We start from the raw sequence: 25,746 nt of genomic DNA on the forward strand, positions 1-25,746 counted from the left end.
ACACTTATTCTAATTGTCTTTGGTGGCTTGATCACAGGGGCATCCTTCCCCCTTGTGACTTTTATTTAAAGCATACCCTTGGCCCCTGGCCCTTGTTCTTGGGCCATCCTGGTTTTGATGGAAACACCTCTGTGTACTTCTGATTACAGCTTGACACAGACACGGCTCCTTGTTTCAGAAACTGCTTTTGCTTTTTGTCTTAAACACCTCAGGCAAGCAGGGTGCTCAGCCCTTGGTCTCAGCCTCTAGGGATGTCCTTGCAGCCATATGGTGATCTGTCTCTTACCCTGGGAGCTTTATATGTTGTGTTGTGTTTAAGTATTATAGGGAGTAGGGGGAAATCATCTGGAAGATAAATATATGCCTTTCTTCAAATAACCAGGTAAGTCAGGCTGCCTCGTGGCCCAAACTGAAAACAAATGACTGTGAGTTCAGAGTTCAAGTGTGAGCCCTGCCACCTTCAAGTGATGGAAACACCCATTCTTCTTCCTTCTTCTCTTGTGCTCCAAGGGATTCCTACTGCAGAAAGATGAAAACCATGGTGACCACCAGGAGTTTCCTATGGAATGGCCCCAAAATAGAAAGGACTCCTTACAGAGTGGGAGGGAGGTGGGATGGGATGATGCCCTCATCTGCTGAAGGGACATTTAACTGTACCTGGAGACATTTTTGATTGACCGAACTGAAGAGCTGATAGGGCATCTAGTAGACCAAGGAGGAGATCTACAAAGCATGGACAACCGCCACCCCCACCCCTACACACAGAGAAGACACTCAGCCCAAGTGCTAACGGTGCCAACTATAGAGAACTCTACTAGACTAGCATTTACTGAACCTAGTTGTCCTATACTGTGCACAGTACAACCATTTTCATCCTCACGTTATGGATGACCTTAGGCAGTAACCAGGAGATTTGTCTTTGCTTATGAAGTTGCTTCTGGGTAGACATGGGATTTTGATGTCCAAAATCTGCTCCTGTAGGAAGAGAGCTCCCCACCAGAGTAAGAACAACTAATAGGGTAGGTAGGCCACTCCAGAGAGGTGGCTAGAGACACGGGTCCTAAATGTGCAATTGACTTGATGACTGGAGCTCTCTCTTAAGGATCACATCCTCTGAGTCTATTTTAAAACAGGATTTGTCATTTTGGCTCCTTAGCCGGGCCGATATCCCTTGGCCACAACAAGCAAAATCCCTGGGCTTTGTCTGTGCACCTGTGGGTCTCGTTACTATAAATATCTCAACCCTATTGGGCCAGCGGGCTAGGCACCCAAAATGACACCCCTCCCTTGTCTCCTCCACATTCCTGCCCCAGAGTTATTTTTAGCCACATGTAGAAATGGATCCACCTATGTACAAGAATAGCAGAGGCCAGAAGGGAATAGAAGGGAAATTGAGCCTTTGTATTGTTAAAATGACAGTTTACGATTGATTTGTAAATGTCTCACTCTGCAGTTCCCTCTGTACTTGCCAACTCTGGCCCCCAATAATTAAAAATAATCCGAGGAGCTTTTGAAACATGCTAGCCTCGGCATCTGTCCGTCAGAAAGGTGGTGCCTAAGCTGAGGCATGTGGCTTGGAATAGTATAGCCACATTAGTGTCAAGCCTGCTGTCCTACCGATGTGACGCTGCTCTAGAGGAACTGGAAGATGGCCATGGGCCATGACCTGTAATGTGTCCCCAGTAGGTTATAGAGATCACGAAGTGGTCTTTACTCTGTGCCTAAAGTGACATCTGCTACCATCCCAATCTTTCTCTAGATCAGTAGTTCTCAACCTGTGGGTCTTGACCCCTTTGGGGGGTTGGACAACCCCTTTCCACAGGGGCCACATATAAGATATCCTGCATATCAGATATTTGCATTACAGTTCATAACAGCAGTAAATTACAGTTATAAAGTAGCAACGAAAATAATTTTATGGTTGGGGGTCACCACAACATAAGGGACTGTATTAAAGGGTCACAGTATTAAGGTTGAGAACCACTGTTCTCGATCCTTGGAAATTCTTAGTAAAGGTCATTTTCTCTCAAGACAGAGACCAAATGAACTAATTTTCCCCAGAGCTTTGAAAATTTTACTCTACAGTCCTTTCCACTAACACTGTATGTGGAAAGGGAAATATCTCTTTCCCATGTTTCTTTCCTGCCCTAGGAGAAAGAAGTTTTAAGTTGTCACTGAGGTTTGAAGGGAACTTTATAATTACCTCATTAATAGACCTGACTTGATGATGGATTTTATGCTCTTAAACAATGTTTCTGCTTAGTGGACCTTATAAAGAATTTGAAAACTCACTTCTTACACATTTTCAAGTTGATGTCTGTAATTTATCAGTTCGGAAAATTTAGTCCAGTAGTTACAGAAGTTGTAACTTCAAACGTATTTCACAAAGTACCCATGATGCCAGGTGATTTAGTCTTGTGGTTGCAGATACAGCTCATTTTGGGGAAAATATCAACCACAGATTGAATTAGCAAAGCTATTCTTTATTGTTAACGTAATCGGCCATACTGAGCTCATTTTCTGACTTCATTCTTTAAATCAAATACACAGAAGAAATTATCATTGTCCTGTGAAATTGTCACCTCAGTAAAATGAGGCGTGGCTTCTTCACATCTACTTAGTTTCATTGCTTTCCCAGGAACTGTATGCTTTCCACCTGCCCCTTCATTTTGGCTTAGAGGCAAAATGGACTGTGATAAGAATCAGGGATAAGAAGGGAGCCTTCTTGGAAAGCCCACGAACCAAGACTACAGAAAGCAAACACAGTACTCTGTAACAGTTACAGGGAAGCTGACATGTGGAAGGATCTAGACGGTTTGTTTTGAACTGTCCTTAGTCAAGTGCCCTGGAAAACTCTGCTTTCAATGATAGGGTTAAGAAAAACAGTTTTTAATGACTCAATTTGTTTTCTTTTTCAAACTTATATTTTACTCATCCCATACTTATATGATAAAGCAGATGAGGAGAAAAGGAAATCCTGGGGAATCTGCTCGTGGCCAGTTCTCTTTTGGAATGCATAGATAGCCCTGGAGTTGTGACTTTGAGAGGCTGTGGAATGGGTACTATGGCGTGATCAACTAGTGTTTCCTGAGGAGGGGCTTACCTGAAGGTGCTAATATACCGTCAAGATGGTGAACTATTAATGCCCAGCTAGCTGGGTTTCTGTTCTGCCTACTGTCTCCTCCTAAGGAAGGCTTCTTACCCGCCTCTGGACTGTGCTGGCCCATGTGAGTGAGCTGCGTGTGAGCTTACATTCCTTGCAGTCTTGAGGTTCCCCCCAGAGCTCTGCTGGAGTTTCTCCCTACAAACTGATGGAGTCCACTGGCCAGATACGTGCTTGCAGCCAAAACATGACCAGTGGAGAAAAGAGACCTAGAAGGATCTACCTAGGATGCCAAAGCTCATATTACAAACAAAGCTTGTTTCATGGAGCCCTGAGGAAAAATGAACTAGTGTCCTTGCATACACCTCTGTGATTCTAACTCAGCATCCTTAGTCATTAAATATCCAAGAGTGAATGAACACCCAGCACTTACATTACCATGTAATACAGTTGCTGGTTTGCAGTTCTCCATATGTCCACACTGTTGGCCAACCAGAAAACAAGATGGACTGTCGGTTTCTTATGCTTTGACCTGTGAGGTAGAGAGCTTTTAACCTCACGCATGGTAATGAAGTCAAAATATTAACTACATTGAACCCATAATATACTTTATTCATACTGTTTCCTGACACTGCATTATTTATTATGAGTGTCTGATGTTAATTAGCTAAAGTTATTCTATTCTTTGGATCTGAAGAAAACAAGACCTAGACTTCTTTTTTATTTTTCCTTTTACACATCCACTATTAAAATTAGCAGCCGGGCGGTGGTGGCCCACGCCTGTAATCCCAGCACTCGGGAGGCAGAGGTAAAGGCAGGTGGATCTTTTGTGAGTCGGAGGCCAGCCTGGTCTACAGAGCTAGTCCAGGACAGGCTCCAAAGCTACAGTGAAACCCCGTCTCGTAAAACAACAACAACAACAAAACTTAGCTACAGAATGTTTTATTTTAAAACTTCCAAGAGGAGAAACGAGACGCATACCCTAAGAAAATCCTCTTAAATTTTTGGGGAATGAAGATAAATAGTACCTTAAAACTCTTCAGTACAGAATTAGATGGTTATTATGTGAACCCAGCAACACACTGTCATTTAGCTCTGAAGGTCCGTGTCAGAGGACTGGCTTTATAACAGGCAGGATGTATGTTAGCAGACTGTTCTGGGACAGTTTTGGGTGGGACCGTCAACAGTCTAATCTTCCTTTACAAGGAGGTACTTCTGAAGGAAGGGTGCAAGTCAGATGTTGACAATGGCGCCTCACGCAAAGGTAAATAGCTCTACAGAAAGCTCCTTTGCCCGCAACCAAGTGCCATTAGATGACTGTGAAGCAGATGCTGCCAGTTACTGTGAAGCTAGACTCAGAATATAGTAAGGGACCGTGGCCTCCTCCCTTGGGAAAGATGTACATTTGTAGATTATAGTCAGTGCTCCTTGGTCTTCTTACCTGATAAAAGGCTTACCTTCACAGACAGGGGAAGAGAAGGGAGGTAAGAACCTTCAAGTCCTGATTTGCTGGATAGCCAGCTGGCTTGCTGTGATTGGACTTGCAGGCAGCCGGGGAAGAGCTGCTGCCATGCCTGCTTCTCGGATGGACTTCTTCCACCACTGTCTTCCTTACTGTGTAGGCCAGAGTGAGGTCGGGAACATTGGTCTTAGAGGATTACTCATGGTTGGGGACCAGGCTCCAGACTTCATAGACTGCCTCAACCTGCTGACCAGAGAGCCCAGGTGGGTGTGTACCAAGCCTTCCACTCCTGGGAGACTAGACCCCTCCTGTTTCCTCAGCTGGATAGCCTTTAACTTTCTCAGCTGCTCTCAACCAGTCCAACTTCCTAGCATGCTGTTCTTGACAGTCATCTTTTGTCTAAAGCCCTGCCCGCCTTCTCTCGTGTGAGCCAGCCGCATGAAGCCTTTGAGACTCTTCTGGTTACTTTTGACTGTCAGCTTGACACAGCCTAGAGTCACCATGGAAGAGAGTCTTAGTGAGAAATTATCTAGATCAGCAGGTTGTCTTATGGGAATGTCTTGGGGTAGGGGGGGTTGTCTTGCTAATTGATGTAGGAAAACCCATCCCACTCTGGGCAGCATTATTCCCTGGAGAACACTCCAGCAAGCACTCAAAGCTTGTCTTCCCTAAAGTCATTCTGGCCTTGACTGTGGCTGAACAAGGTATTCTGCAGCAGGCCATGCATCCTGTTACAGAGAAGCGTGGTTGTATGGGTCTGTACACAGAGTGGCACTGGACATGTGGGTTGTCCGACTTGAGATGTTGAGAAGTGTGTCCCATGGCATCCCTCAGAGGGATGAGGAGATGTTTTGAGCTGAGAAATATTGTTCACATGAGGAGTCTGGTCCCTAGAGTCCCTGCCCAGCATTCGCACGCACCCCTCCAGTTGACTGTATATCGAGCTCTGCTTATCAATTGCTTAGGTTGTAAAGATCATTCCTGTGTTCCCCTGTTGACCCTGTGCCCGGGATACACTTAATATTTGAGGGAAACGTGAGTCAGTGCTCTCCGGTGCCTTCCAGGCCCTCGGGGAAGAGAGTATCAGGAATATGATTCCCCTGATGTCATAGCTGAGCACTCAGAGCAACTGGGACCCCATGTGAGCCGGTGAAGGCCCAGTGCATACTGGCCTAGTTAAGTCCCTGAACGGTATCTAGACTGCAACAGCAGGCCTCTAGTCTGCCAGCACAGTTGTCCTTGCTCCATCTACCTCTCTATGCCTTCTGTTTGTGTTTTCAAGAAAAGCATTCCTTAAAATAGATGTTCTTCCTGATGGCGCTAGAGCTGGTGCGGGGTAGACATGCTACCTCCCAGATTGCTTTCACTGGAGCCTTTTCGGGTCCTGGGAGTTTGCTGTGAGACTGTGTTGACATGGAGGCCTGGTTTGTTGTTACAAATAAGAACCACTGTCTCCAGGACACACCTTACTCGGTTTCAGTGAGTGACAGATTTCAACCCTACCAGCAAGAACTCAATAACTCAGGAGCCAGCAGTGTGAGAACCATAAATCTCCCCTCTTGCTCCTCCTAGTCTCTTTTTCCGTGTGTGTGTGTGTGTGTGTGTGTGTGTGTGTGTGTGTGTGTATGTGTGTTCTCTCATACAGATAAAGTGAATTTGAATCAGAGCACAAGAGTTCAGGTGTTTCACCATGGCACATTTTCTTTGATTTTAGTGGAATGCCATATGACTGTTATCCCCATTAAGTTAATATATTTCGAAACATTTCGCTTTAAAGCCAGAAGCCCCAGGGTGGTGAAATGTGGGCTTATGAGATGTGGGCAAAGTATGACAGGGTCCCTTGTAACGTGGAGAGAAATGAGAGGTCATTCAGCATGGGCTGTGGTGGGGATGCAGTGGGGGGCTAGTGCAGTGTGATATAGGTGGGGTATGACTGACAGGGGCTCATGCAGTGTGGGATGTGGGCAGGGGTGAAGGGGACCTTGTGTGGTGCAGGCTCTGGGCGGAGGCACAGTAGGGTCAAGTGCAGGGGGGCTTGCACAGTGTACCCTCGGCAGAGGTGTAGCAGGATTTACACAGCGTAGGCTGTTGCATGGGCCCATAACCGGTTCACGGGCTGTGGATGCAGCTGCCGCAGGGCTCATGCGATGTGGGCTACAGTGGGAGTACAGTGGAAGCTTGAGCAGGGAGGAGGTGGGCGGAGATAGAACGGGCTCCTTGGATGTGGGTGGAGGTAAAGGGGCATGTGCGGTGCGTGCCGTGGGCCTCCGTGCAGCAGGGACTCAGGATACGTGGGCAGAAGGAAAGTGGGGGCTGGTGTCGCACAGGCTATGGGTGGAGAGACCAGCAGCTCCTGGAGTCCTCTGAACCATAGCATTCTCCTGTCTACGTGGTACGTACAGGCTGGTGTGCCTGACAAGTGGGAGGAGAACACACGTCTTTCCTCTTGCGGTGATGACAAAGCCGGCGTCATGCCTCACTGAGGAATGAGACGGGGTCTAAAGAAGGAATGCATTGGGTGACCTTCAGGTGGCTCTCCAGATACTGAGCTGTGGAGGAGTTACTGTATTTGTGACATTTGATCCAAACGCTTCTGTGGCAGCCTCTCAAGCCATCTGTTGTTTAGATAGCCACATGCATGCTTCCAAATGGCTCCAGTGTAAAGCAGCTAGCTCCCCGCACTTTCACTGTGGTGCAGCAGGCTGGGAGGCTGTGGTGAGCGGTTGGATGTGGGAGAGGAGATCATTTTTTTTAACTCATGAGTTAAAAAACACTAAGTACATAGCTTTGCTTCTGTGTGGGATCATTGCCCCCAAGAATTTCTGACCCTTTTTCGTGCCTTGCCTTATGGATGTAGCATTCATGACCACCCACCCTTCCTGTAAAGAGGTTGTGATTACCTCAGTGTGTAGTATACAAAGATGCAACCATATTCTGTCCCAATTTTAAATTCTAAATCTCTAGTTTATATTGTAAATCCTATACACTTGGATTTGTTGGGGTTTTTTGTTTTGTTTTGTTTTGTTTTGTTTTGTTTCTGGGGCTGAGGACCGAACTCAAGGCCTTGTGCTTGCTAGGCAAGTGCTCTACCACTAAGCTAAATCCCCAACCCCTTACACTTGGATTTGTTATAAGAAATTCTAATTTTAGAAGTTACTAATTAGAGGTGCCCAGTGTAAAACTTAAGACAATACCATTAGACAGTTTTCATTTGAGTAGCTTCCAATTTATTTTATATTATATACAAAGAAACAACTTTTCATTGTTGATAATGTTGGGGTGTGTGGAGTGTATGTGTCAGGTCAGAAGTGGAGGTCAGAAGTCAGTATCTAACCTGCCTCTCTCTCCCTATGCTAGGCATATAAGTCACACCCCACACCAGCTTATTTAGATAGGTTCTGGAGCTCCAAACTCAGGTTCTTGCACTTGCAATAACAAGCACTTCATTTACCCACTGCACCATCTCTTTGGCTCCAAAAACCTCACCTTAATCACAGCTCACTCCATGTGTTCACTTACATGTGTAACACGGTAGTCGTATTTGGTGTGAGGCACTGATACTTTCCATTGTAACTTTCAATGAAGGCTGCAATGTTTCAAAGCTAGAGACTTGCATCATGTGCCTGAGGTCTTGTATTTGATTCCAGCACCAAAAGATAAAATAAAAAATCTTATTAATCACTGCCTGAATATGTAGCAACAATATATACAGGCTTATTTCTATTCATTGCTGATCCTTGTAATATGTCTTGCCTTAGGGACTCAGTGTGACCCCTGACAACCCCACCCTTCCTGGATCCCAATCACTTTCATCCACAGCAGTCCCCTGTCCTGCCCCTCAGCTTTTGTGGGCCAGGTTCGCACAGCCTCTGTCTGAAAAAGAACGGGGTAGTAGGGTTGTGGGGTTTTGGGGGAGTTTGGATTCTGCTGCTGTGATTCATAGACCAGGAGTCTGTGTGGACCTTGGAGTGGGCATGTTCCTTGAGAAATTAAGTCTCCTGTATTTTGAAGACAGATTAAGCCTTGTGTCCACTTCAGAGTTGCCATCTCTAACCAGTGTGCTCATAGAGACACCAGGGCTGCAGTATGGTTTCACTGGAGCCGTGGTTACAGTCCCCAGGCATCTGATCCTGATGACATTCAAAACCCCTGGTAATGTACCTCTGTATAAATACAGTGCACCCTTGCTCCCATGCTTGTTTTAAAGGGCAAGGCAAAAGTGGTGCACACCTATGATCCCAGAGTGTAGGAGACCAGGGCAGGGGAATAGCCTGGGATAAATAAATAAAACCCTAGATGAAAAAGGCGAGAGAGACCAGGCTGTGCTGGTGCACGTCTTTAATCCCAGAACTTGGGAAGCAGAGGCAGGCAGATCTCCAAGTTTGAGGCCAGCCTGATCTTCACAGAAAAACCCTGTCTCAAAGGGAAAAAAAAAATTAAAGACAAAGGAGGCAGGCAATAAGCAGAGTGGATGATTGAATGAATGAATAGAGAAAAGTGGTCCTGAATTGAGTTCACTGGTATTTAAGGAGTGAACACTAAGATCTGTGTGTTTATTCACTTTTTCAATAATGCAATTGAGACTGTTTCACCTTCCATGACTGTTTTTGGAGGCTTCAGTGTGCATTCTCACTGTTGTGCACATTAAACACATGCGTTGCCATTACATTGGAGGATTATTTAATGGCTCGTCAGAAGCAAACATAAGTAATTTTGTTACTAACCTGAATATCTTCACTCTGGGGGAAAAAGGAGTAATATTGGTTGAAATTGACACCATTATTATTTACAGATTGTCAGAAGAAATGCCAAATTTGCTGTGGGTTGTAGTTTGCTCTTTGTAGTTTTGTATGGTCAATATGTTTGTTGGAAATGTTTCTGTATTGCACATTTCCCAGCATGCCTCAGAGAATCCAGTAAACCGTGATTTGTGGGAAGGAATAAATTGGGAGGTAGCATGAAAAGTGATGTATACCAAGTGACCACTTTGACAGGAAACCCCAAAAGGTTACTCCAGACTGTGTTATCACGAGAGTCCCCACAACTGAGACGCAACATCCAAAGAGAAGCCCCGAGTTGTTGCATACCTGCCTAGCTCTCCACACCGTACTGACATGCATAGAGTGTAGGTTGGGGTACACTCAAGGACCATCTGCCCCGGCAGGAACTTCATCCTCCGGGTGCTCATACAGCACTCAGGTGTCAAGGCCTGCTTCTGCAGCTGGCTGCAGGCCTAACCACAGCCAGACACACAGCCTGCGCTGGATGGTCCTCTTGGCGTTTGTCACCATCACTGACAGTGCCGGCTGGGTACTTGGCTGTCATCATTTAGCTAGCACTGAGCTCACTTTTAGTTTGAAACTAATGTCTCTCTAGCAAAGCAACGAGAACACATGTACATGGTTCCTGAGTTTTTGCTAAACTATATTAATGTTTACAATTCATGACTTGCCTTTTAGCTATCCCTACCCCTTGATGGTCACATGTTGTGTCCTTCGAATATCAGTAGTTGAGGTAGAGGCGAGGGGGAAGCCTTCATCCATGTACCATTTATGGCTGATCTTGAACAGATCAGTTTCTTCGGCTGTTCTTTTTTATTGTATGGTTAGGTGATATTTACAGAGCTAGTATAGAATTAATTATGTCAACCAAGTAGAGAACGAATACACTGGCTCCATAATTCCTTACATGACCATCACTGGTGTGGGTCAGGGTGGCTGGAGATGGGACTGCAGGCTGGATGGGGACACTGCTGTTGTTTCCCAGGCCTTCTGCTGAGTGCTGCTTCAACCTGCCGAGTGTGTGGGCATTTCCCTTCCAGCCTTTTGCTGGACAAGGATTCCCCCGTATTGGGTTGTAGCAGACACAGCGAAGGAAATGGAAGAACCAAAGATTCCAAAGAAGCATTCGTAGCAGGAGAGGTGGCTCCTTCAATAAAGTGTTTGTCATGTGCACATGAGGACCTGAGTTCAACGTGTGAAAATCTGGGCATGGCAGTATGTGCACTGGCTGAGCAGGCACAGATGGATCCCTAGGACTTTTGTGGGCAGCTAGCCCAGCATGCCTGGTGAGCTCCAGGGCAATGAGAGACCCTATCTCAAAAAACAAGATGAACTCTGCCTGAGGAATGGTACCCAAAGTCAGCCTCTGGCCTCCCATTCGAATGTTGCACATGTGCATGCACCCAGACGCAGAAAACATATGCACACACAAACATACAAACACTGAGGATGCGCTCCTTCTTCATACACACCTGGCCAGTGCTGAGTTTCTAATACCCATCGCAAATCATTTGGGGGAGACAAGCTAGCTTTCTCCAGTTAATTACATTTTTAACCCATCTAGAAGGAAATGCCCAAGCCTGGAGTAAATCATTTCCATAAACCTTGTTCATGCTTACCTGATGTTTCACTAAATAGGAGACGAAAAAGTGATGTCTGTAAATTGGAATATTTCTCAGTAAACCAATCAGGTGCAGATAAGGATCTCTGTGTCTTGTTGCTTTTTATCAACTGGTCGTGGGAAGAGTTTGACTGTGCAGAGAATTGTCCAGCCCCTCCTGAGTGTGTGTGCAGAGGAGGCAGCTGTGCACTATGGGGGAGGAAGTTGTTTTGATCTGATTTGTGCCCAAGGTCCTCTGACCACCAGAGGCCGAGTCACACATGCTGTCACCGCAGGACGTATCTGAGTCCGGCTGTCGGGCATTCTGGTCTAGATCCTGATCCTGAGCTCTGACGCCCTGGGTGACTCCCAGAGTCTGAGAGGGGACTAGTGAGTCCCATAACCAATGCCACACTGGTCCCAATCAAGTCATGAAGAGTGTGCTGTGTGGAAGATCAAGAGAGCAGGGAACAGAGCTTATCCAAAATGACAGACTTCCTCCCTAGATGTGGATTCCCCAGTAGCGTACTTACTGAATAGAAAAAAAAAAAAAAAAAAAAAAAAAACATTGTTTCTTCCCTTTTTATGACCTGCAGTTTATAAGATGTATTAGTAACTAAGCCACGCATACTTCTTCAGACTCTCTGCTCTTGGGAAGCTCTTGAGTTTATAGCAGGATAAGTACATGTTGAAATGTTCCCAACATTTCTGTCCTGCCTTCTTTTTAAGCTGGGTCCAACTCTGCCCCCAAACCCTACATGGCCTTATGTGCCTCTTCCCTGACGAGAGGATTCTTTGCCCTTCTTTTTGGAGGTAAGCACAGATAGTCACGTAAAGACCAGATGTTGGACCGGCGCTTCCAGGTCTCCTGGTGACAGCTTGTTGCCTCACTTGGCCCTCAGCCTTCACCCCTCCCGCTTCACCACATCCATCCCAGGGCCTGGACTCCTGTCTCTTTATGCAGTGAGAGAGTTTTTCAGAAATTCTGCCCCTCCACTCGGGGAGCAGAGAGCAACATTAACGCTTTGCTCTTCTTCTTCTTCACAGACACGAGACGACTTCCTGGGTCAGGTGGACGTGCCTCTTAGTCACCTTCCGGTAAGGACAGTTCCAGACTGTTGCATGCTGGGGCCAGGGGTTTTTGAGATTTCCAGCTGGGGTGTCTGTAGAGTATGGCAGACATGACAAAGGGCTGAAATGGGGGAGTGTGTGCGCTGGCTGTGGCTCTTTGCTAGAAGGGGTTCCTCTGGAGGGGTCACATAGATGTTGACTTAGCTATACAAATCCCCATGTCCAAATCACCTGAGCGCTCTTTTCAACATCTCTGCCTCGCTCCTCTTGCTCCTGGCTCTTCCACCTTTAGACAACTGCTCCTTAGGGTTCCCTTCTCTTGTCTCAAGCTTCGTTTTTGTTTCCATGTGGCCGTTGGTCTGGCTTGCTGTTCCCTTTGGATAAAATAACTGCATCTGCACAGGCTGCCATTTCCCAGGTTTTATGTTTACGGTTTTCTGCCTGCTTGGAGATGGAAAAGAACCATTGGTTCTGAGTATGCTCGTCCACTGGAAATCCCACCCTCACCTCAGAGTGTTCCAGGTTAACCTCTGCACCTCTGCAGCTCCGCATCCCTTCTTCCCTGCTGAGTGAGCAAACAGTGGGGCCTGTGGACTGGGACTACAGTTTGGGGGCGGGGGGTCACCTGCACACTACATCAGTGTAAATAGGATGGGGAGACAAGCGCTGGAGGCCTTTGTGGCCGTGTTTGGTGTTTCATAGACCAGCTGCCATTTCTTGGATTGTCCTACCCTCCTCCTGGCCACCTTTCCCCAAACGGCTCAGAGTGTCAGAAGTAGCAGCTAGGAGAGAGGAGAGTCAAATATTTCTGCCTTACAAGGGCATTGTGTTTTTCAGTCCTTGTGCAAGCATGTAGCATAAATAGTCTATAAACTAAAATGACTGGAAGGGCCCAGAGCAAACCTGCTATGTGGAAACCGGGTCTGTTCCCCAGTGGTGAATGCCAGGAAAGACTCCTCCCAGGGAAGCTTTGAAGAAGGAATTTGTTGAGAAGGAATAAGTGGCAGTCAACTTACTCTTTTGATTTTTTTTTTAACAAGGGGGGAGAGGGTATGAGTACATGCCCGCAGAGGCTGAACCATGGAGGTGTCACATCCGTTGGAGCTGGAGCTGTAGACTTTTGGCCTCTGGTAGAGCAGGAAGCTTTCTGAACCACTGACCTGTCTTCGCCAGCCCCAAACCTGGTGATTCTTTTCAGTTCTCACTGAGAGGCTGCTAGTGTCTGAGAAGCTGCAAGGAAAGGTGTCATAGTTAGGGTCACTGTTGCTGCAGTGACACATCATGACCTAAAGCAGCTGGGGAGGAAAGGGTTTACTCGGCTTATGCTTTCCTATCACTGTTGATCCAAGGAAGACAGGACAGTAACTCAAGCAGGGAAGGAACCTGGGGCCACATAGAAGTGCTGTTTACTGGCTTATGCCTCATGGCTTGCTCAGACTGCTTCCTGATAGAACCCAGGACCACCAGCCCAGGGATGACCCACCCACAGTGGGCTGGGCCTCCCCCATCAATCCCTAATTAAGAAAATGTCCTCAGGCTTGCCTGCTGCTGGATCATATGGAGGCATTTTCTCAGTTGAGGCTCCCTCCTCTCGGATGACTCTAGCCTGTGTCAGGTTGACAGAAAAGTAGCCAGTACACAAGGCTCAGACGTTCCCGACTCTGGGTTCTCCCTGTCATGTTCTTCAGGTTAAAACTGGGAAGTCATGCTTCCAGTTTTGAAAACAGTGTTGATCAGGTAGCTATTTCTCGTGTGGCTGTCACTAGCCACTCTTTTCCCTAAAGTAAGAACCACGTGTTCTTCACGGGAAAGTATTGGACTCATAAGTGAGGGTCTGGAGAGATGGCTGGTTTAGACCACTTACTGGACTCTTCCAGACCACCTGAATTGAACCGAGAACCCAGCACCCATGTCCAATGGCTCACTGCCCCTGTAAATCCAGCTCCAAGGGTCCTGACATCTTCTGGGCTTTGCAGGCACTCACACATGTAGCGTACAGACACATAGACATACACTTAAGTTTGGTGGAGTTTGTTGGTCGGTTGGTTGGTTGGTTAATGGTAACCTTTTAAAAAAAAATAAAGAGAAGTAAAGAAATACTAACTGTGGTGGTGCACGCCTGTAATCCCAGCACTTAGGAGGCAGAGGCAGGCCGTCTCTATGAGTTTGAGGCCAGCCAGGGCTCTGTGAGATCCCGATCTCAAAGGAAAAACAGAGCCGTAAGTGAAAGTCTCACCAACTTTGTCCAGGATACCCTCGGTTTATGTGATTTAGGGGTGGCCAGTTATAAAAGTAGCATAGCATACAGGGAGTAGAGGCATGGTCTTTAGATACCAAGTCAGTACAGGGAATAATTGGACCTTGGAGTTTTGAGTGGTGACCATACTGAGCTTTCAAAGAAAGAAGTTGGTTCTACCAAGGCCCAGCACCAGAATAGAAACCAGCTGATTAAGATCATTATGTGATTGCAGTACATTATGTGAATATATGAAAAGAGTGTAATGAAAGTCAATACTTCATACAATTAATATATACTAAGAAAAAATTTAATTTTAAGACCCCACAGATAGGACAACCTTCTGGTTATGAAAATGTCCAGAGAGAGTTCTGTGTTATAGTACCGTAAGCCCCTAGACCAGTGGTTCTCAACCTTCCTACTCCTGTGACCCTTTAGTACATATAGTCCCTCATGTTGTGGTGACCCCAACCATAAAAGTATTTTCATTGCTACTTCATAACTGTAATTTTGCTACTGTTATGAATCTTAATGTAAATATTCGTGTTTTCCAGAGGTTGTAGGTAACCCCCGTGAAGGGGTCATTCATCCCCCTAAAGGGTCACAACCCACAGGTTGAGAACCATGACTGTAATGCAAATTGATTAGCAGTTTGGGCTAATTACCTTCGAGAGGAGATGGACCACAGTAGAAACTAAAAGGGGAAGGAAGTGAAGATCCATCTTGTGTTCCATGTCATAGTAGAAGCCAAGTGGTGTATTCTGCATGTCCTTGGGCTTGGGACCCTGGATTTGAAGTCCTGTTACATGTGTGTGTGGCTGTATGTCTTAGGACGCTTGTGGGAAAATTGCACAGATGTTCATTCTGTGTGGTAGTGAACAGTGTGAGAATGTGTTCGACCTGTTTTGTGGAGTACATAATAGATGTTCTGTGTTGACAGATACATAACCATTGTTATGGTGAGATTGAATGTGGCCTGCAGATCTAGTATTTGTCGGAAATACCCGATTTTAGGTGAAAGAAACAAGGAAGATGAAAAATGTTTCAGTTGTCCTTTGAATCACTAATAATGGAGAAGGTTGGAGCTGAGCGATGGCTCAGTGGTTAAGAGTGTTTGCTGCTCTTGGGACGGACCAGCAGTTGGGCTCCCACTGTCCACGCCAGATGTCTCACAACAGCCTATAACTCCGGTGTGAGAGACTCAAACCCCTTCTGGCTTCTGTGGGTGCCCACCTGCACACACACACACTCATACACATAAGTAATTATGAAAAAAATCTTTAAATAATGGAGAAGATCCAGTGGATAGCTAGAATGTGGGGAACAGTGGCCTTGCCAGCCACTCCTCCTAGCCTTTTCCTTTTTAAAGGTTAAGGGACTTGATGAGTGTGTGTGTGTGTGTGTGTGTGTGTGTGTGTGTGTCTGTGTGTCTGTGTGTGTCTTAAGGTTTTTGTTGTTGTTGTTGTTTTTGTTTTTTTGTCTTAAGGTTTCTATTGTTACAACCAAACACCATGACCAAAGTTGGGGAGGAAAGGATTTATTTGGCTTACACTTAAGCATTGCTGTTCATCCCTGAAGGAAGTCAGGGCAGGAACTCAAACAGGACTGGATTCCAGAGGCAGGAGCTGACGCAGAAGCCATGGAGGGGTGCTGCTTCCTGGCTTGCCTCCATGGCTTGCTCAGCCTGCTTTCTTATAGAACCCAGGACCACCAGCACTTGAGTGGAGGTCAGAGCATTGCCCATAGGAGCCAGTCTCTCTTTCTACTCTGTGGGTCCCAGGGATTGAACTCAGGCTTGGCAGTTATTTCCACCACCACCCCCCCCAGCCATCTTGCAGGCCCTGTAAAGACGTTTTTGTTCTCGTATAGGATGTGATCGACTCGGTGTGTATACCTCCCCATACCCACTACGCTCACTTTCTTTCCCTGTGTTGGCTCCCTTTCTAACTCCTAGACACCACACAGTGAGAGAAAACATGCAATGTTTGCCTGAGGTTTAACTTAATAGACTCCAAACCAAATTAATCAGAAAAAACTAAAAGTGATTTCGTACTAAATAAGGGGATAGTCCTTATTATGGTATTTCAGACTCGGAGCGAGCGGCTATCTTGTTAATTTGGATAGTCCACCTTTATTCTTTAAGGAAGCTCTGTCTCAGACTCCTTTCTGATGCCCAGTCTATGCAAAAGCTCTTGTGGAAATCGGGAATTCAGTGGCAGGACAGGAGGAGTGACCTTAGTGTCGACGGCTATGAAATTGCCTGAAATAACTTGAATGTTCGGTTTTAGGTACTCCATATGTGTGTGTGAGAAATACTGTGGACCTCCCAACTGAAGGGCTTTTCATTGTGGAACGCCTGCCACAGCTGTTACTGGCAGATACTTATATCTGCAACATCAAGCTGTGACTTCAGAGCCTCGGGCTTCCTCTCCTAAGCTGTCTCCGTTTGTCACCCTGAATTCTCTGACCCAGAGAAGCCCCCTCCCATCCCTATCCTACACCCCCCCCCCGAGACACACACACACACACACACACACACACACACACACACACACACACGCACATACACGCCACCAAACAAGCCAATGTTGGTGGTGGGTACACTGAGGTACACACTTCAGCTTTGTAGAACCTGTGTCTTTTGCCCTTTGCCAAGAGATGGGCACCTGGATTAATGAAGCAGCTTCTGGGCCCGGTGGCTGTTATATGGTAGTCCAAATTGGCACCCTGCGTGGAGAAAACTGAGGTGAGATGGCGGCCTGGCTGCTCTGCACAGTAGGTAGTGACTGCCTGCTGTCCCAACCACTATCCTCCCCAGGGATAGTGGGGACCAACATCAAGCCCTTCACCTCCTGTGGTCAGGGATTCCTCCCGGCTTCCTGCTCAGGGGCTTCTAGTTGAGACAGTAGTTTTAGAATCCTGGTTCACTTGGAATCCTGGCTGTGTTCACACTTCTGCCCGTTTCACTTGTGTGGGGACTGGGAATGGACGGGAAATGAGGTGCGAGTTGTATGGGGCATCTGGGACATCTGCTTTCTTTTCTCTGATTGCTGACTGCTGATCTTCAGTGTTTATTTTCTACTTCACTGCGCTTTGAGGAAAGGACTGAGGGCGGAGTAAACGGGGTGAGTGAACCTTTATGTAGGACAGAGCTAAGGCAACACAATCAGGCTCTAAGACATTGCCGAAGGACAGGCTCTAAGAGAAGGCAATCTGCCTGTCAGGTGGGGTCGACTTCATCTGAAGCTGGGTGAGTTGTCTAGGGTCCTTTCCGGGCCCTTGCTTTCCTACGAGAGGGAGGGTGCCCTCCGAGACAAGACCAGGTTGCCACCTAGCTCTGTGACAGAGCATCAGGGCAGTTCCAGTGTTCCCTGAGTGGAGGCTCAGTGTCCTTGGTGACACACTCGTTACCTAGGAGACGCTGGCAGCAGGACCCAGGCCTGCAGAGATGAGAGGCTGTAAATGAGGACAGTCCTGTCGCCTACCAGCTGCTCACCAGTGCTGCCTGTTCAGTGAGGTTCCTGCTGTCTTCCCAGGGCCACCAGGAACAGCCTCAGCTATGGCTACATATCATTGCTGGTTGTTTTAAACTTATGTTTGCGAGCCTGTTTGCAATATTCAGTGCATCGTGGTTGAAAACTCACATAGTGTACCTTGCACACTTCTGATGAAGGATAAAAATAACTCGAAGGCGTGCTCTGACAACAGAATGAAGTTCCGACAGGTGTTTTCCTATTGCACCCCTGAACCTTCTCCCACCTCCTCCTTGTTCTGAGCCTCCCCGTCACCCCCACATCCCCTAGTGCTCCCCACTGCTGCTGCCAGTTTCCGATTCTCTGCACCCTTAGGCATTCATTTGCAGGAAGCAGAGAGAAGCTGTTGCAGACGTGCGTCTCCATTTCAGCCAAGGTTGTCTTTGGGCAGCCTGGGCTGACTGTTTTCCTAGAACAGAGCATGTCCAGGCTGGTGAGGTGGCCTCTAAGGTTGTCTCGGTGGTAGACATTCTTGTGTTCACAGCTGGTAGCAGGAGAATGACACTTTCTCAGCTGTGCCTAGTTCATGACCGTCCATTCCTGGGGGCATTTTCTAGGTGAGGAAACCTGGGCCCAGAGAGGAAGGGATTTTTCCAGTAAGTGACATTGCTGAGCCTGCTACTGGTTCCCCAGTACCGAGGTGTGCCTACACTGTGGTCAACAGGATGGGGCACAGGAGGAGCACGGGGCTTGGGAGTAGATGTTTCAGCCAGGTTTTTAATCTAGGCCCCCAGCAGCTTCTTCCTCCATGTGTTCTAGTGTGTTGTGTGTTCTCCATTCTGGGATTCACCACTGCCTTCTCTCTGAGGAACTTGGTCTTATCTATAACAGTTAGTGTTAGAGCAGTGGTCCTCAACCTGTCTAGTGCTGCAGCCCTTTAATACAGTTCCTCGTGTTGTTGTGGTGACCCCACACACACCATAAAATTGTTTTCATTACTGCTTCATAAGTTACATTTGGGGAATATTTTCTATATAAAATTTTTCAGTACGCATCACTTACACAGGTTGAGAACTACTGGGTTAGAGGATTATTCTTTTTCCCATGAAGTGTATTTTGTACCTGCCTTTCGGTGCATAGTGTTGCTTCGGCAACACCCCCATGATGTGAAAGGTAGGACTGGATGGTGGTGATAATGGCCAAGTTTGTGCCTGGCACCTTCTGAGGACTGTATGTAAACCACCTTCAGATGACTGATTTAGACCTCGCAGCAGTGCAGGAAGACCTCATTTCTGTCCCATTCCATAGACAAGAACGCCAGGGCCCAAAGAGGTAAAGACCACCCAGCTCTGTACAGTAGTAAAGACAGGACACAGACAGACCTGGGGTCTGCCTCTTGCTCTGTGACGTGCTGGTCAGTTCTGTTCCTTGGTGTGTGGACAGATGGATGGATGTCCCGAGCCCTCTGCTGCTCTTGAGATCCTCACTAATGCCCACTGTCAGCCCTGCGGGCCATTAGTCTTTTTCCCTACCCTATCGAATGTGTTCTCTCTTGGCGTCCAGTATATTGTTGCTATGGCAGCCCCTCCCATATAGTTACAACCCTCAGGGCAGGCACTCTGGATGTCACATGCCTTTTCCTTGAGATTGACTAAAAGTAATTGGTTATCAAATAAATAAAACAAGGGAGACTTGTCAGCATTAGTATTCTTTTTCAATAGCTTTTAGCGTGTGTGTGTGTGTGTGTGTGTGTGTGTGTGTGTGTGTGTGTGTGTGTGTCAGAGAACAAGTTTTGAGAGTTGGTTCTCCACATCCATCAAGTAGATTGCTGGCATCTAAGGTCTTCAGGCTTGACAGGAAGCAACTGCAACTTTGCTTGTTAGCCATGTCACTGGCCCCAACAATAATATTCCTGATTACCAAGTTGTGCATTGTAAGTGATGTGTACTGAAAAATTTTATATAGAAAATATTCCCCAAATGTCAGTAAGTTTGACACGTTACCTTTCTTAGAACAATCTAAGAGAATATAATAATTGAGCTTCTTCACTGAAAGTTAACTTTTAGGGCTCTGTTTTTACAGACCAAATGAATTTATCAACTGTTTGCACACATACTTCCTTTCTTGACCCCAGCAATGAGTGGTGAGGAAGTTCAAGCTTTAGATAGTGATAAGGAATGAGCTGGCAGAGGGCTGTGACACAGGGTGGGAGTATAGGTGAGTTGAAGATAAGCTCCCTGAAGGCAGGATGGCATCAGTAGAGCCATCCAGAGTTGCCTGTTGGGCAAGACCAGTTAGTGCATGGGCTCTGTGTCAGGATTAGAAATGATCTGTTTGCCAGGCGGTGGTGGCGCACGCCTTTAATCCCAGCACTCAGGAGGCAGAGGCAGGCAGATCTCTGTGAGTTTGAGGCCAGCCTGGGCTACCAAGTGAGTTTCAGGAAAGGCACAAAGCTACACAGAGAAACCCTGTCTCGGAAAAAAAAAAAAAAAGAAAGAAATGATCTGTTCATGAGATGGCAAAGGCTTGGAGTATGAACCATTGTCAGGGAGACTGTTTCCAGTGAGGTAGAGGTATAAAGCCTGGTCACGTGGCCGATAGGTTATAGGCAGGAATTTTCATTTCATTGTGGTAAGAACAGGGCAGATTGCTGAAGAGATAACTCAGAAGATAAAGCACAAACAGAATCACCTGAGTTCAGCCCCTAGAACACATGTGAAAACAGTGTCTTCCAGACCCAACAGGACTGATGCACGTATGAACTCACAGGGTGACAATATGCACAGGGCTTGCACAAGTTCATGCCATGAAAAAAAAAAATCCCAGCACAGAGAAGGGGAAGTGGACACAAAGCCCCACCCCTAACCAAGAAGCTGTTTGCAATTGACCTGCTGGGAAAGGAAAAATCAGTTTCCTCCAATGGAGTGTCACGGGTCTATCAACCACACTCCAGGACAGGCCCCACGCTCAAGAGTAGTTGGCCAATGCAAACAGACTCCTTGGCTTTGGCCTGCTTTTTTGGGTTTGGTTTAGTTTACTTTGTGGGTTTTGTGTGTGTGTGTTTGAGGGTTTTTTGTTTGTTTGTTTTGATTTGGAGGGTTAAGAGAGACAGAACATGAAGTTGGATAGGGAGTTGAGAGAATCTAGGAGTCGTTGCAGGGTCAGGAAAGAATATGATGAAAATACAGTGTATGAGAGTAAAATTTAGAGCCAATAAATAAAAAGGCATTGTGGGATGTCTTATAATTCCTGCGCTGAGGCAGCAGAGACAGGAAGACTCCCTGGGTTTTCTGATCAGCCACACTAGTCTAATCAATGAATCCTAATCCATGAGAATCAGGCTAGTGAGAGAGAAAAAAAAAGGTGAATGGTGCCCAAGGTTGTCCTTTGACCAGCACACAGAAACACACAAATGTATACACACACATAGAGAGGGGAATAAGAGAATAGGACGCCATTAGAAAGGAAGGCTATAAACAGATCATCTTTCTAATGTAAACACATATTCTCTCTCTTCTTTCTCAACATACTACATCATTGTATTGTGATTTGCCCCTCTTCCTATAAAAGCAGATATTTTGGAATACGTTTAATTTGGCAAGTCAAGTATTTCAGGTTTGACTACATATAACATTTAAAACATAATGGCACAGATTTTCCCACTGTCCTGCTCTATTAGTCAACCAACTTTGCACAATAAAATGAATCCCGATTTCTTAGGGAATGAGCATCCATCTTGATAGTCTCTCTCTGCTGCTGTGATAAACAGCATGACCAAAAACAACTTGGGGAGGGAAAGGGTTATCGTGGAGGGAAGCCAGGGCAGGAACCTGGAGGAAGGAACTGAAGGCAGAGCCCATGGAGGAAGCTTCTAAACTTGCTTTTCTGTATAAACCAGGACCACCAGCCCAGGGGTGGCACTTCCCACAGTGGCCTGGGCCCTCCCACAGCAATCATTAATCAAAGAAATATTTTTGTCAGACATGCCGAAAAGCTGACCCGATAGAGGTGATTCCTCGGGTGGGGTTTCCTCCTTCCTGGTGACTTTAGTTTGTGTCTACTTGACAAACTAAGGAGCACATCCCAGCCTGGCTCACCAATTCAGGAGATAAGCCGGGGGGGAGGGGGGGGGAGTAGAGGTTCCCTGGATGCTTTGCACGGGAGATACCTTATCAGTCCTGTTAGGCTGATGACTTGATACTTTAATGTGAGAAATGAAGTTGCATTCCGAGGTTAGGCCTTCTGTTCTGTTTAACTCTGTGTCTGGGTGTCTTGAGTCATGGGATAATGGGGCACCAGTGACCGCTGGTTTTCCAAAGTTAATCGACTCTGGGAGATTGAGGCCACACCCTGCAGTTAGAAATTACACTTGGCAGTGGTAGCTATAATTTTGTCATTTGTCTCTGGCTGGGCTTGACTACTAGAACCTGATGGAGAGAGTGACATCTAGTGGATCTTGAGTAGACGAGCCTCCGTGGGCCTTGCAGATGTTTTATTAATCATCTAAGTACCTATTGAGGGGCCAGCTCCATTTTTTTTTTTTTATCCTTGGCACGTCCTAAAAATATATCCTCCATATTCCTGATGAGTGTGTCAAAAATAGGACATTTTTATGAGTATTGCTTCTGTGCTAATTTATTTTTTCTTCCTCTAGACAGAAGATCCAACCATGGAGAGACCCTATACATTTAAGGACTTTCTCCTGCGACCAAGAAGGTGAGGCGTGGGGGTGGGGGTGGGGTGAGTGTTTGCAGTGCTGATTTGTCCGAGGACCGGTTCAGCAAACATCTTAAACAAGAAGGATGGAAACAAGCCAGGTCCTTTATAACTGTTTTTCTTCCTGTGTGCAGTCATAAATCGCGAGTCAAGGGGTTTTTGCGGTTGAAAATGGCCTACATGCCGAAAAACGGTGGTCAGGATGAAGAAAACAGCGAGCAGAGAGACGACATGGAGGTATGAGAGACAGCTGCGGGCCCTGGCCTCTTTCCTGGCTGCCCATCTCACTAGCATTACACTCCGTCACTGACGGGAGTGAATGTTTGTGAACTTAACTGCAGATGCGGGTCCCAATACCCCCTGGGTTTGTCTTTGCAAGTCCTCCAGTGTGTGATTGGTTTTTAGCAAAAGTGTAGTTCCCATTTCAGGTTACAACACTAACACTAGGAAGATCATGGCTTTGCACAGTTGCATTGGCTTCCTGTCTGGCTGCTGGTAGAATACCCAGCCAGAGCCACGTCAGGAAGAAAGGCTCACATTCCAAGCCAGTGAAGTTCCTTGTGGCTGGGAGGCCGTGGAAGTGGGAATGTAAAGCACCCGGTCATAGTGTGTATCACAGTCAGGAGTCAGAAAACGGGGTTCAGCTGTAAATCCACAAGGCCCACCCTCTGTGACTCTCTTCCTTCAGCAAGGCTCCACCTTCTAAAGGTTCCACAGCTTGTCCCAGTGCTGTCACTGGCTGAGAACCAAGTGACAAGTGCTTGAGCCCAAGGCAGACATTTCAGAACAGTATAAGACATCTACTCCAGACATTCCCACTGCCAGAAAACAAAAACAAAAACCTCAATATCAATCTGGACTTTCAATTCTTTTTCAGTTCCTTTTAGCCCTTGAACTTGCTCTAGAGTGGATGGGGGTTGACTTAGAAACTCTCTCCCCATTTCTGGTTCATTTGGTCCACAGGTGACAGTACATCATGCAGAGCCACCCTTGGGAACTGCCATTTTGCTATTAGCTATCCAGAAGAGCGTTCTGCTCTGCCCTCTTCCGGGCATAGTTGCCTCTTCACTTTCTGGTCACGTGTCTGTACTGTGGGTCTGTCTCATTGTACCATCTCGGCATATGCTGTAGACAGCTCTGTTCCGTTAGCTTAGTTCTCATATTGTTCTGAAGGCTCCCGTTGAACAAGACCTCCCTGGCTGTTTTCACACCTGTTTGCAGCTGTCCCACATGTGTGGCACTTGAATGATACGCGGTGGGCGAGTTGACCAAACCCCCTCCAACCAAGAGGCCACATTTCCAAGCAGTGTTTCCCTATAGACTTCCACAGTTACCACCACGTGACAGGGACGAAAGTGGGCAGCAGGCTAGAGTGGACTTTGAGAGATTTCCCAAGCAAAGCAACAGATTGTTGTGTGAAATCCAAGGAATGTTGTATCCTCTTCTCCTCTTCCAACTGCAGTAACAAGTGAATCGGTTGATTTTCCACTGGCTTTACCAGGGGATGTTAGGAAAGCGATGTTTAATGCCGAAGGTATGTGTCGCAACAGTGCAACTCTGATCCTGGCACCACACAGTCTGTTTGGGCCATGCCTAAGCAACAGCAGCAGTTTCTAGACAACGTCTGGCTCACAACTGTAACAGATACAAGGGGGAGGCTTCATCTCCTCTCACACCAACCCCAGGCCATCCTCACTGGGGACTGATAACCCTGTCCCTACACCTGTAACCTGTGCCATGCTTTCTTTTCAAGCACACACACACACACACACACACACACACACTTCATGTTGGTGTTGAAAGGATGACAGTCCAGGCTTGTCCCATGTCATTGGCTTTGTGCCGCCCTAGAGGTCTTTGAGTCAGAATAACTACTGGAAATGTAAACTTTGATGATGTGAGTTAGACACTAAACAGGGCAGGCGAGGTGGTGCGGCAGGCTAGTGCGCCTTCAGTCAAATCTGGTTTGATCTGTGGAACCCACATGCTAGAAGGAAAGAACTGATACATGCAAGTTGTCCTCTGACCTGTACACCTGTGCCACATATGAACACGTGAACTTATACATAAACATCCACACTCAAATGAATGTTTTAAAACATGAAAGTAAATGGAATCTCCAAACCTGGTGGTCATCTTAGAAACTGGCATGATTAACTGGCCATTGCGCAGATGAGTTTTGAGACCTTGAATTGGTTTTTCTCCCTTGGAGGGCGACTCTATCGCAGTGTGACGCAGGAAGCCATTACAAGACCCAGATTAGGCAGAGTAAGGCAGAAGGACGTCACACTGGGATTGTCTGCTCCTGTGATCTGGAGCCCAGACTCATGACCACCCACTAACTTTCGTCCACAGCATGGATGGGAAGTTGTTGATTCAAACGACTCAGCTTCCCAGCACCAGGAGGAGCTCCCTCCGCCTCCCCTGCCACCAGGATGGGAAGAGAAAGTGGACAATTTAGGCCGCACTTACTACGTCAATCACAACAACAGGAGTACGCAGTGGCACCGGCCCAGCTTGATGTAAGTACCACCAGATGGCAAGGATGCCCTGGCACACCCCGCACGGCAGAGGGTGTCAGTTCCAGGACTAGTTGGGGAACTAGTGAGTGAGTGTGTGCATGTATACATGCAAGCATGCATGAGTATGTACAGGAAGAGGCTGATGGCCTGTGCCACATTGCCTTTTGGTGTGTGAGTGGAGTTACTCTTCTATGCCTCTTTTAAGGTTACTGAAATGTGCTCTTCCTGGGTTCTGATTTAGGTTGAAAATCGTCTTGCTTCCCCTTCTCCAGCCTCCTCTCCTGACTGGCCCAGGATGGAAACAGGAGGCCGATTGGCTTTACCATTTTCTTTACTGTTTTGCGTTCTTATTCTTTGACATTATTTGATTTAGGAAGTCATAAAGGCCTCTTTTATTTTTATTTTACTTACTTTTCAGAAAATTTATGTATAACTGCCTTGGTATATTTAGAAATGCAAAGAAGATTTGCACAGTTAAAATTAGTAATGACTGTTTATTTCAGCACTCTGCTAGGTTAGGGAGAGAGCAAGGCAGTTGATGCCTGTTCCCTTAGTAATTTTTGTTCCGATGATGGCAAATAAATAAATCCTAGTAAAACCTCAATTGCTGTTTTTACAAAAAGGTTTTGAAGTAGCTCTTTGTTAAATCATAGTAGCAAAACCTAAATCTATTGAGGCAGAGTCTTCACAATAAAAGCAGAAGTTGCCTTAGATGTTGTGAGCTTGCCAGCAGCCAAAACAGCAGCATTAATATTACCAAGTAGATATTACAGGAGACTGAT

The 25,746-nt window shown here is 46.5% G+C and overlaps 1 protein-coding gene across 7 annotated transcripts in view; it reads left to right on the plus strand.

Moving 5' to 3' along the window:
- The window catches only part of Nedd4l (NEDD4 like E3 ubiquitin protein ligase), a 328,817-nt gene that overhangs the window by 247,859 nt on the left and 55,212 nt on the right, over nt 1–25,746 (plus strand). For all 7 annotated transcript variants that reach the window (XM_036204597.1, XM_036204595.1, XM_036204596.1 and 4 more), the window contains 4 exons: nt 11,994–12,044; nt 22,381–22,442; nt 22,577–22,679; nt 24,798–24,964. In XM_036204597.1, coding sequence (XP_036060490.1) covers nt 11,994–12,044; nt 22,381–22,442; nt 22,577–22,679; nt 24,798–24,964 — 383 coding nt within the window. The remainder of the gene's footprint in view (nt 1–11,993; nt 12,045–22,380; nt 22,443–22,576; nt 22,680–24,797; nt 24,965–25,746) is intronic.

This window comes from Onychomys torridus, chromosome 13, assembly GCF_903995425.1.
Source record: "Onychomys torridus chromosome 13, mOncTor1.1, whole genome shotgun sequence".
In the NCBI taxonomy this organism is placed as follows: domain Eukaryota; kingdom Metazoa; phylum Chordata; class Mammalia; order Rodentia; family Cricetidae; genus Onychomys; species Onychomys torridus.